This window comes from Callorhinus ursinus, unplaced genomic scaffold (genome assembly GCF_003265705.2).
Source record: "Callorhinus ursinus isolate GAN/ISIS: 27379988/994484 unplaced genomic scaffold, GSC_fseal_2.0 scaffold52, whole genome shotgun sequence".
Classification (NCBI taxonomy): Eukaryota; Metazoa; Chordata; class Mammalia; order Carnivora; family Otariidae; genus Callorhinus; species Callorhinus ursinus.
The window spans coordinates 8,037,677-8,050,259 of record NW_027397114.1 but is presented as its reverse complement, the minus strand read 5'-3'; the positions used below and the strand labels follow the sequence as shown (position 1 = coordinate 8,050,259).

At 54.4% G+C, this 12,583-nt stretch overlaps 1 protein-coding gene across 1 annotated transcript in view; it reads left to right on the top strand.

The window, feature by feature from the left end:
* Nucleotides 1-11,603, top strand: part of PLXDC1 (plexin domain containing 1) — a 55,566-nt gene extending 43,963 nt beyond the window's left edge. Inside the window, exons 10-14 of the mRNA XM_025859402.1 lie at nucleotides 1,958-2,018; nucleotides 3,242-3,377; nucleotides 6,462-6,497; nucleotides 8,842-9,002; nucleotides 10,267-11,603. Coding sequence (XP_025715187.1) covers nucleotides 1,958-2,018; nucleotides 3,242-3,377; nucleotides 6,462-6,497; nucleotides 8,842-9,002; nucleotides 10,267-10,386 — 514 coding nt within the window. The 3' untranslated portion in view covers nucleotides 10,387-11,603. The remainder of the gene's footprint in view (nucleotides 1-1,957; nucleotides 2,019-3,241; nucleotides 3,378-6,461; nucleotides 6,498-8,841; nucleotides 9,003-10,266) is intronic.
* The last annotated feature ends 980 nt before the right edge of the window (nucleotides 11,604-12,583 follow it).

The following is a 12,583-nucleotide window of genomic DNA, read 5'->3' as shown; positions in this document are numbered from 1 at the left end:
GCCACCACATGACTCAGCATCCAACCAGAGCTGAGCCATGAGAGCTTCAAAATGGGTCAGATGAAAGCAAAACCCTCACATTGACACATCCCCATTTAACACATATGCCCAAACCGGAGACTGTGACAGCTTAATGAGGGTTGGTCAGGTTCGGGGAGAGCAAGGCCTTGAGTGTGGACACTGCCTTTGCTGTGGTCATGTCCGTTCCGGGAGGGAGAAGCTCCAGCAGAGAGCAAGTGAGCCTGATGTGGGGCTGAAATCTTGTCCCCTGATGCCCATGGGCCTGGGCTCACCCCAGCATGGGCCCCTCCTTGCCAGCCTTCTGGAGCCTTGGCATCCACTGAGAGCTGACCCCAGGTCCCTAAAGAGCCAGAGGGCAGGGCTGGTGCCGAGGGGCCGGCCATCAGGGACTCTCCCACCAACAGCTGCTTGCAATCACCCTGTGGGTTCTCAGCTTCCCCTTCCTCGCCACCCACTCTGCCTTCCGCAGCCTCCCAGAGCTTCCCGTCCTTGCGCTGGGGCTGGATCTGATTTAGACAATTTCACTTACCATGGCCGGTGTCTTCCTTTCAACCCACATTGCCCCCACCGTGCCAAGGGCCCACTCTGGAGTCTTGGGGTGACCTTAACTCCAGGATTTGGCCCAGGGAATGAGGGGCCATAATCCTTGCTTTCCAGTGTCACTGGGAGGGTCCTATGAAACAGGACAGAAGCAGCATATGGCTGGGGCGGCACTTGGCATTCAGGAGGCACTCAATAGTGGCCATATCTCAGGCCTTTCTTCTCTGCATCTGGGTTGGTTGGCTCAGGGCTTAGAATGTGATGCTCTTAGACTTACATCAAAGGCTCAGTCCTTGAAAGAATCAGTTCGTTTGGCTTAAAAAGAAACTTTGGCTCCCAGCCCCCAAGAGACCCCTAATCCTCCATGCCCCAAAATCGTGGGCACAGAGGACCTGAGAGTGGGGGAGTGGGGATGGCTTAGTTCATTCATCACCACTCCCCCTGCTGCAGGAGAAGCAGCCCGGAGCCCGAGGGGGCATCTTCAGAAGGAAACACCGACAGGGCTCGGAAATCCTCCTTTTTACCAGGTCTCTGGCAGATGGGTGGGCGGTTACTAGTGAAGAAAATTAACTAGCCATGAATCCTTTCTCAGCACTGGTGGCTCATGATATTATTCTTCCCATGCACATGTCCCAGAGCTTGAGTTGGGCTTGGTGGATTCCCCTGGCACCAGAGTGAAGAAGGGAAATTTGAGCATGATGCCATGGAGAACATTCCCTGGTTCATCCTCATACCCCCACCCCTTCCCTAGGGAGGCACTTGGCATCTTCCAACCCAGCTGAGCTGCACAGTGGCCTTTCCTGGAACACTGACCAGCCAGTTTTTTAATTTCTCCTAGCCTCTGGCAAGACCTTCATTCCTGCCCTTTAATGATCACACAGGAGACATTGGCTAACTCTGCTGATGTCTACCTCTCCTTGTCAAGTTTAGGCCCCTCCACAAAGAAAGAGGTGGATTGTCTGTGAATAAGAGAGGCTTTCCCAAGAAGACATTTGTGTGAATTCCCTGGATTCTCAGCAATTCCATAGCAACCTAGAGTCAAGGGGATCTCAAAGTTCATTTGAGGTCATGCAGCCCATCTACCTCCCTATACACACACATGTGGGTAGATGTGGCCCTGGTCCTGGGGAGCTGGGTCCGAAGGAGGGTAGAGATGCCACGGACACCTTCCCTTCCTTTTGGGGAAGGAGTAGTTGGGGAAGAAGGGTCTGACTGCTGATCCCACAGCTGCCTGGTGCTGAGGAGGGCCCCTGCCCAGTGGTCTTGATCACCGCGCAGCCCTGGGAGGTCGGCCCCCTCCTCACCATCACCGGAGAGCTGTTACTGAATGGGGGATGTGAAGGGGAGGGCTTCTCTGTCAATCCATCACATCTCTTACCTTTTGGTCCCCTTGCAGATGCTCCAGTGGTTTTGACCGCTACCGCCAGGAGTGGCTGGCCTACGGCTGTGCCCAGGAGGTGAGAAGCTTCAGCGAGCCAGGTTGTGGGGAACCGCGGGGCTGCCAGCAGACCCCTCCCACCGTAGCTCTTCGGCTCTTGGTGAAATTCTCCCCTTCATCTGGGACTCTCAGACTGCTCTGAGCCAGTTAGAAGACTTGGGAGATTTTAGAGGGTTCTCTGGTCTCTGACAAAAACACTTCTGGTGGCTTGGCCTTGGGTGGGCAGCTCTCCGGCAGCTCTTTTGGTGTTTGCAGAGGGTACGTTGGGCATGGTGCTGGCCACAGCTGGATCCTCTGGGAGGCTGGTGACATTCTCGGGGCATTTGCCCTGGCTCCAGCCCTCAGGCTCTTCAGGGAGGCCAGGCTTTTCTGGGAGGGAGGAGGATTGTTCCAGGCCCCTCCCATTTCGAATCCCATACAGGTTCCTTCTCACTGCTGGAGTTTTCTAGAATGCTCAACACTTTGATTCTGGGTGGGCAGCGTCCTATTGTTACACCTTACACTGACCCAGACAGACCCATTCATCCGTGCCTCCTTTCCTCTCCCTTGCCTTCTCCAGCCCTTCTTGCTGTGTGTGCCCGGTGTGTGCGCCCAGCACTCCGCGGCACGCTGCACCACACTTGCTCTGCCTTAATCTGAACAGCCCCCCGGAGCTGGGGGCTGGTGCCCCGCCCCCCTCCTCAGAGCGGGGAAACTGAGGCACAGAGAGTTTTTTTTTTTTTTTTAATGACTTGAGCTGCCTCTCACAACTGGTGGGATATGGAAGTGCCAAGGCCCCACACTGAAACATAACCCTTGCCCCGAGACCCCACTCTGTGCACTCACCGCCTCCTCTGTTTATTAGTAGGGCCAGATGAGCCTTCTATGTCCTGAAAAAAATCTCGTCTAGCAGCCCACTTCTGACGCTGGCTGTGGTGAATGTAGGGATTTGCTTTATTTGTTTAAGATTGGCATCTCAGCTCCTTCCTCGAGGAAGGATTCGAAGCAGCGGACAGCTAAATTGCCTTGTAAGGTAGATAAGGCACTTTCAGGATCAAGTGGAAGAGGCGTAAATGCACTCAGGGCCCAGCTCCGGTGAGTTCACCACACTTGAACCATGCGCCGCCGGCATCTGAAGGTTTCTGGCCGCTGGAGGATGAAGGGGCCCCCTCCGTCCCCCCGGGGGAGGGCTCTTCTCTGTGCCGCACGCCGGCTCGGCTCGTGTGGCGTCTGGTGCCCAGCGGTGCCGGGTCTCTCCTGCAGGCAGAGCGCCGGACGTGTGAGGACTTCCGGGACGAAGGCCACTCCTCGGCCTCCCCCAACAGCTCCTTCAGTCCCTTTGACGACGACCTCACCACCACCTCCTCCTCCCTCTTCATCGACAGCCTCACCACGGAAGGTAAGGCGTGAGCCCGGGCGGGGAGCAGCAGGGGCAAGAGGCCACGAGGAAGGGACGGGCTCGGGCCCCGGCGCATCACGACCATCCCTGACAGAGGGGGGTCTCAGGGAAGAGGAATAGCCCCAACTTTCACAGAGGAGGGCCCCGAGGCTCAGAGAGCCAGAGTCCCCAGCTTGCTGGGAAGAGGCAGAGCCAGGTGCTGGCCCACGTCGGGGCGGTGGGACGGATTCACCGTGGCGAGGGGAGGCAGATGAACGTCCCAGCCCAGGGCCCGGTATTTGATATGGTCCACCTCAGGTCATCTTAGTGGCCGTCCCCACAGAATCCGGGAGGTCTTAGCGGCCCTGTGGCAGGTATGAACTCAGTCCACGCACTCAGACGTGAGCGAAAGACTGCCTGATTTTTCTACAACTGCTTCTGGCTCTCGATGCTCACGCAGCTGGAGGGGTGCACCTCCGCCTGGCTTCCTGCTCCTGGGACCTGGTATGGACAGAGGGTCAGAGTGGGGCAGCTGTGTCCAGGAGTGTTGCCGCTGCTCCGTCCCCACCTCTCCAGGGTCTGGCTGCCCTCCCACCCCCAGCGGCTTCTGCCATCCCAAGGCCTGGGGGTCTTGAAGCTGCCGGAAGGTCTGTCTACCCGGAGGTACCACATGGCATCTGGGGAAGCCTGGTGCAGGCCCTTCCGGGATTCTTTGGCCATCTCTGAAAAATTTCTCTCTCATCCTTTCTCTCAGTACATCACTGCCAGGTTTTCGCCCTTTGCCCTTAGGCTCACACTGAAAAACGTGGGCTCGTACCACCTCCACGGAGCCATGTACCTGCTTGAAAGGGGCAAATGGAACAGAGGAAAGGAGAAGAGAAAAAGGCAAATGTTTTAAAACATTATTCAGCCACCATCCCATTTGGCAGCTATGGAAACAGGCTCGTAGGGGCAAAGTTGGTTTCTTGGGGTTACCTGAAAAGTAAGCTGTGGAATGTTCTTTCTACAGTGCCCCTTGCCTTTCTCACTGCAGCCTAAAGAACTGGCGAATGGACCCATGGGTCTGGACAGAAGGAAGTCCTAGACGAGGGAGCACATGATAGGCGAGCTAACATTTTTTTTTAAAGATTTTATTTATTTATTTGAGAGAGAGAAAGAACAACACGAGCAGTGTGAGGGGCAGAGGGAGAACAGACTTCCCGCTGAGCCGGGAGCCCAATGCAGGGCTTGATCCTGGGACTCCAGGATCATGACCTGAGCTGAAGGCAGTCGCTTAACAACTGAGCCACCCAGGCGCCCCACGAGCTAACATTTTGAGGGTCCTGACCACGTGCTAACGTTGTGCAGGCATCAACACTCACTTGGTCCTCCTAACAGTCCTGCATGTTGATGCTGTTACATCCCCATTTCACAGAGGAGACACTAAGGTTCAGGGAGGTCAGTGACTTGTCCAGGGTCACAGCCAGAAGAGGAGGAGCCAGGTCTCATTCGTCTCAAAAGCAGCGATCTCGCCCCTTGACTGCTTTTCTTGGTGCTGAAAAAAAAAAACTTTTTATTTTATTTTATTTTGTTTATTTGACAGAGAGAGACACAGCGAGAGAGGGACCACAAGCAGGGAGAGTGGGAGAGGGAGAAGCAGGCTTCCCGCGGAGCAGCGAGCCCGATGCGGGGCTCGATCCCAGGACCCTGGGACCATGACCTGAGCCGAAGGCGGACGCTTAACGACTGAGCCACCCAGGCGCCCCCCCTTTTTAAAGATTTTATTTGGGGCACCTGGGTGGCTCAGTTAGTTAAGCGTCTGCCTTTGGCTCAGGTCATGATCTCCATTCGGGTCCTGGGATCAAGGCCTGCGTCAGGGTTCCCGCTCAGCGGGGAGTCTGCTTCTCTCTCTCTCTCTCTCTCTCCCTCTGCTCCTCCCCACCACTCATTCTCTCTCTCAGTCACATAAATAAAAACTTAAAAAAAAAAAAAAGGAAGTGACAACTAACTCAGAAAAATGACCACTCATTCAACACCTGTTGCACACATTTCTTTACCATGTGAGTCTTCCTGGGACTCTACTGCAATCCACTAATTAGGGAACCAGTCTGCAGTCCATGCACCCCCCTTCCCAGCAAGACGGCAGCTGGGAACCAGCTGGGAGTGGGAGAAAACAGTCTGTGGGGAAGAGCCACAGGGAGGGTCAACCATTGGAACCTATTTAGGAAGCCACAGGACACACACCTTGTGGTGTGGAAATCTTTCCTCCAAGTTGTGTGCCAGGGGAGATCTTCAAGCAGAACTGCATCTGTGACACAAGAGCGCTGCTTAGCCTCCTCAGCCATTCCTCAGCCTCCTGGCGCCCCGTAGGAGAACGTGCCAGGTCCTCACCTTGGCCTCGCAGACCCCCCCCACCCCACCCCCGGCCTCATCTCTCACCACACCCCACTCACACCCTCTCCACCCTCCAGCTACTCGGCACTGCTTTTTATCCCCACCTGGCCAAATCCTTGCTGACTCTGGGCCTTTGCTCATGCTTCTTCCTCGGTCTGGAACCCTTTTCCCTGGCCCCACGTCTCGCCCCTCCGTCTTGACGCCCTTTGTCTGGGTGAGGCCCCCAATCAGAGCTTCAGTGTGCTGCGTTTTAATTGTCACTCCATCTCCCCCACTTGTTAACTCCCTGAGGGCAGAGACCCTGTCAAACCCCAGTGCCTACTCCCAGGGCTCAACTCCGTAGTAAACATCCAATAAATATTGCTTGAATGAATGACACGAGACTAGGAAAAGTTGGCTTGTTGGTGGACTTCCACCATTACACTGCTGTGTGACTTTAAGCAAGTCACCTCCCCTCTCTGTGCTTCAGCTTCTTTGCCTCTAAAATGAAGGATTAGGGGCACCTGGCTGGCTCAGTTGGTAGAGCATGAGACTCTTGATATCGGGGTTGTGGGTTTGAGCCCCATGTTGGGTGTAGAGATTGCTTTAAAATAAAATCTTTACAGAAAAAAAAAAAAAACCCACGTAAAACGCAGGGTTGGACTAAACCTCCCTAAAATCCCATCTGGACCTAAAGTGACCAAGGCCATAATGATTCCACTAACATTACACCTTCTCTCCTTCTCTTTGAAGATGACACCAAGTTGAATCCCTATGCAGGAGGGGACGGTGAGTACAGAGCTGCCTGCCACTCTTCATCAGACCCACTGCCTCTTGGAACCCGCCCCCCAAGAGTGTGCAGCAGGCCCCTGGCCTCTCTGCTTTGGTTCTGAGGTGGGGGGGAGGGGAGTGACAGCGGCCTCAGTGGCCCACACCTCCTGCTGGGCTCCTGGGCACAGGCCCACTAGATTGAAGGAACATGTCTACATCTAGACATTTCTCATCAGCCTGGAACCTCCTGGAGATCTGTCTTGACTACTCACTGCCCTGAAAAGAGCAAGAGGAGGAAGAAAGAGTGGGACCAGAGCAGACGTGGCAGTGTGTGGCCTGCCACCAATGGCCCCACCTCTTGTCCCCAGGGGCCTTGCTGTCAGTGAGGGGTGCAGAGCCGCTTCTCCCACGCTGTTTCCTTGGATACCCTGCCCACGTTGACAGAGAGTACACAAAAGTTGTCTACCCCACTTTTTTTTTTAAAGATTTTATTTATTTATTTATTTGACAGAGAGAGACACAGCGAGAGAGGGAACACAAGCAAGGGGAGGGGGAGAGGGAGAAGCAGGCTTCCCGCCGAGCAGGGAGCCCGATGCGGGGCTCGATCCCAGGACCCCGGGATCATGACCTGAGCCGAAGGCAGACGCTTAACGACTGAGCCACCCAGGCACCCCTACCCCACTTTTTACAGGGCACCAGAAGTTGGGGTCCTTCGCTCCCGAGATCAACTGGGAGGATAATGTGCTCTCTGGTGACGTAACATGGCCCACCTCCCTGCCCTTGGCCCAGAGCCAGCTGGAGCCCTTACTGCAACCACTGCACGGGGGAGATGGACATGCCTTCTAGACTCTAGGGACCGGGACATTGCTATCCCCACCCGCAGGGGAGGAGAGGCAGTTGATACAGCAGGGTGTGATCCAGTCTCCCCCCAGAGACGAAGGCATGACTGCTCATGAGTGAGTGTGCATCGTGTGCCCAGGCTGGGAGTGAGGAGTGGGGGCTGGGCCACGTCCCCCTCGCTCTGCACCACGCAGCTTTTGGGTCAGCCCAAACCCTGACCATCTGATCGCCAAGGTCTCTGCGGGCTGCAGGCTGACTGCCAGGTCGGGGGAGGCTAGCGTGGGGCGTGTCACCTCACCTGTTGGCAGATAGCAGCACTGACCATGCGCTGGAGTGCCCCGGGGACAGTTTCTCTCTTGGGTTTTTCTTCTGCTTGCAGAGAAGAGGGGAGGGGAGGACAGTGACTGGGGATGCGTGCGACATCCTATTAAAAGTCCCCACCGCCTGTTGATTGCCATTTCACCCACGACCCATGTAAGAAAAGATTTGCTGCTTCTTTTGCTTATGTGCTCATCAGTCTTTTCTACGTCATTATCTCCACATCCCTGTAGGGTAGGGAGAAGCAGCAAGTAGCCACCCCAGGAAATATGGGAATATAGGCTTCTTAGTGGCCGGCTGACTCTGTCCTTGAGCAAATCACTTTACCTCTCTGTATTTCCAGTCATACAAGAAAAGGGTTGGACTAGATGACCTTCCAGCTTGATAGTCTATGGCGATACTCAGCCTCCTCCGTGGGATGTATTTCAAATGCTCAGGATGTTCTCAGAGATTGCCTGCTGGTTTATTAGCCCTCAGAGGACCTGGTTCACTCTTTTATTGAGCTCCTACCATGGGGCCTGCCATTTTTTCTAAGAGCTAAGGACACAGAGATGAATAAAACACAGTCCTTGCCCTCCAGGAGGCCGCGGTCTGGCAGTAGACAGTGACAGATGAAAATATGGTCATTTTGTCATCAAAATAGCTAATACTTACTGAGGTCATCTGAGATTCCAGCCCCGGTCTTCAGCAGTTGACGTGAATGATCCGGTTTTAACCCTTATGGCTTTAACACTAACCCTATTAGGTAATCATTATGATCCTTGTTCTATAGAAGTGATAAGTGAGGCACAGAGAGTTTATGTGATTTGCCCAAGGTCACCCAGCTAGTAAGCAGCAGAGCCTGGATTTGAACCAGGGAGCCATATTCCAGATCCAAAACACCTCACCATCACTTAACCTGTGAGAACTCCCTAAAAGCACTTAAGTGGCACATGTGTTGGAGAGAACTTCTCTTATAATCCTTATTAGACATTTGGGCAACTTTTAAGTGATTTTGGAAAACCACCTGAACCCTGCCCAGTGCAGTGTGAACGCCATACTCATGATTCTACCCACTCCTGCCCCACCTTTTTACCTATTTCATAAGCATGCCCGAAGTTTCTGCCAGTTTTCATCTCTGAGATTTTGCCAGAACCTGGGACTTTATGGCCCCACCTTCCCTGCTCCCCAGTAGCCACTCCCTCCCCTATCGGTCTCTCCACAGGCCTTCAGAACAACCTGTCCCCCAAGACCAAGGGCCCCCCCATGAACCTGGGTACCATCGTGGGCATCGTGCTGGCAGTCCTCCTGGTGGCAGCCATCATCCTGGCTGGGATTTACATCAACGGCCACCCCACCTCCAATGCTGCGCTCTTCTTCATCGAGGTCAGTGCAGAATCTGGCTCCAGCTCCGCCATCTGCCTCCGCATCAGCATTTCCCCAGCCACGGGGTACCTGGCCCTCCCCACCTCATCCCTCCCTGCCCGCGTGCCCGGCTCCTGTTCCTTCCTGAGGAACCGTCCTTGACTCCATCCTGGCGCACCTTGGAGTCCCTAACCCCCCTCCCTGAGTCTCCCCCAGGAGTGCTGCACCCCTCCTGTCCTGTGGAACAGCCTGTCTGCCTTTCGCTCCCCCGTTGGTGAAATCAGAAGCATCCCCAGAGGAAAGAAAGAGATTGTGCGGCCATTCTTTAATGCTCTGTGGTCTTTCACCCCAAATTCCAGGTCGGCTGCTTATTCAAAGCCATAGTGGAACTGAAACCTTTGCCCCTTTGCTTGTTGTGTGGGTGCTTAGGTTAGAATTGACAAGACACAGTAATCGTAAGAGTTGCTCTCTCTGGGAGCTTTCATGGAGGATGCTATGGTTTGGAATGTCTCAGAATTCGGAAGAACCAGCTTGAAGTACAGCTTGGGAAGTAAAGGCCAGCCCCCTTCTCTCTGGGCCACAGGGCTTGGCAGCTCCTGGCCCTGTCCTCCACTCTCAGCTCCTCACCAGCTCTGCATGTGGTCTAGTGGGGCTGCCTCTTTGACCACAGTCTCCCACACAGGGGTCACCCAGAGGCGCAGGGGATCTCCTCCTCTTTGCTTAGAAGCCCCTGTTTCTTGTAAGCCCTAACCAGTCAGCCTTAAGTTTTAGCCTCCCTGGGTATCACCCCGGGGGACTGCAGATCCCCAGCCCCAGAGATGCTGATGGGGCAGGTCTGAAACTGGCCCAGGAAGGTGCATGTTCATAAGCTCCCCAGCCGTCTCCAGGGCCTGTACTGTCTGGAGGGTTATCTTGGTATTTCCAGAACCTCGCAGATCATTCCCTCTCTCACCCACTGCCTCACCTTTCATGGTCTCAGGGCTCTACTCGGTACGTTGCTAAAGGCTCTCACGTGTGTCCTGCAGTCCATGCCATGAGGGGTAAAATGCCCTCCTCCCAGACTCCTAGGGCTCCCAGCAAGGCTCCCAGCAGTGGAGGGATCACCATGGTGGGAGGCTTCCGGGGAGGGGGGTTGAACTCCACCTGGCTCAGAGTAGGCCCCAGAGCCCTGGTGAAGAGAGTCTCCGTGCTCAGCACTGTCCGGGGTCAGGGAGGAGGTGGGGGTGGGGTCCCAGGTGGGTGAGGCCACACCCACTGACTCTGTGCCCCCACCCCCCGCCCACAGCGGAGACCTCACCACTGGCCGGCAGTGAGATTCCGCAACCACCCCAACCACTCCACCTACACGGAGGTTGAGCCCTCGGGCCACGAGAAAGAGGGCTTCGTGGAGGCTGAGCAGTGCTGAGAGCACCAGGTCTCCCCACGGAAGGATAGGAAAGAAGACCCCAGGACCCCAAAGAAGACCAGTCAAAGCAAAGCGGAGAAGTGACTTTTCTTGGCTTCCTCTGAACTTGCCCTGGCTGGGAAGATGGAGATGAGACCATGGCTAATGGTGCCAGAACCACAGTTTGGCCATCGCATACCACGCACTGAAGCAAGGGGGCAGAAAAGCAACCACGTGAGGTTCTTAAGGGACAACAACCTAATTTCATCCTGTTTTGATGTGAGGGGTCTCCCCTTCTGGGTCTCTCAGTGGTCTCCTCCCGTGGTCCTGCCCCAGAGGCCCCTCCCACCTGAGTCACCTAATGCCCCTCCACAGGACACAGAGAACAAGACTCAAGATCGGGGCCGCCGCATTCCAGGGTCCATAGACTCCAGAGCTGGTCCTCATGGCTATGGATTCAGTGTATTTTGCCCCAGCCTTGGTGGCTTAGGAAGTCTGAAGATGTTCTAGCCATCTGCTAAACACAGGTACGGCTCTGTCTGGCATGTTGTCACCAGAGGAAGGCCAAATGTGCGGAGAGGAAAGAACTTGTGGGGGCGAAAGTTGCATTTTTAGGCTTTACTCCCTAGAGTTCCCCTTTCTGCTGAGAACCAGTCCTACATGGAATGTGTGTGCAGCCCACCTCATGGGCTTTACCCCAACTGCGACCCAGCCTTGGCCTGGCGAGCCGAACCAGGTGGTGTGGGGCTCCAGATTCCAGTGGCACGTGTGGTGTCCACAGTGTTCACTGGCCTGTCCTTCTGTCAGTGCCAGGAAGTACCTTCAAAGGCAGGGCCTGCCAGCCTAGTACCTTTCCTCCTCTGAGATGGATTTTTATAGCCATTAAAGAGAAGACACAGGGTGGTAGGAGGGCTTCTGGAGACGTACTCAGCAGGGAACTTCCGCTGGATTCTGTTGAGAAGCAAAGCTGTTGGAACGGATGGGACAGAGGAAGCTGGCGTGGGAAGGAGGGACTTTCTGTGGAAAACCTTGACCTGGAGAGTCACTCCCACCTCCCCAGCTCTGCCGGAAGCTTTTGGAACAAAGTGTTTAGGCTCTCAAACTTCACCTGGCTTTAAGGGAATTCTGTCCCAGGGATGAGTTGGGGCTGCTTCTGAAGACAATTTTAAAATTAAAATCTATAGCTCAACCTCATTCAAAGTAAAGAATATCAGCAGCAAATAAATGTTACATCAGTCTCCACTGAGTCACGCCCTTTTATGCACGTCACTGCAAAAGTACAAGGCCTCCTGAGGTGGTGGGTAGGGAGTCCACAAATAACCAGACACATCCAAACACTTGACCCATGGTTTTCCAGATGCTTCGTGGTTTATCCTCTGTGAGGCCACCATTGACAATCCGAGTGGGAAACATGCTGGACTTCAGTTGCGTGTGTGTGTGTGTGTGTGTGTAATTTTTTTTTCATAAACCAGACAAGGAAGAGCTATGGGGAGGGTCAGAATGTGAGAAAGAAAAAAGACAGGGCAGCCAAGAGAATAGGGTTCTTTCCAAGCTTCTGAAGGACAGAAAGGTCTGTAACTGAGCTGCCTTAATGAGAGAAGAGCAGCCAGGGGCTAAAATGATCTGGGCTCCCAGCACTCCCGGCCAGCGGGAGGGTGATTTCTGCCCTTGTCTGACTAGCAAAGCATCTATGACCTTTATGTGTCTAAAGTGGCCGGTGGGGCAGTTCCTAGTGTGGCCAAATGCAGGGCACAGCACCATTTGCCCCACTCCCAAACTCCAGCAAGCTTCTTCCCAGTGGGAGTGTGCTCGCTGTTCGTGATTCCTGAAGGGAAAGAACACTGAGAGTGAAGAAGGGTGTGTGAGTGTGTGTGTGGTGGTCGGGGAGGCGCCTGGGTGGCTCAGCTGAATTAAGCGTCTGCCTTCGGCTCAGGTCATGATTCCCAGAGTCCCGGGATGGAGCCCCACATCGGGCTCCCTGCTCAGCGGGGAGCCTGCTTCTCCCTCTCCCTCTGCCCCTCCTAAATAAATAAATAAATAAATAAATAAATAAATAAATAAAATCTTAAAAATAAATAAATAAAATCTTAAAAAAAAAAGAAAGAAATGTGTGAGGATTCGGTGAGGCCTATGCCGTAACCTCTGCAAGCGGAGAAAGTTGAGATGCCTCTGCCAGGTCAGAGCGAGCCTGGCTGACCCCAGGGAGGACAGTGGTGAG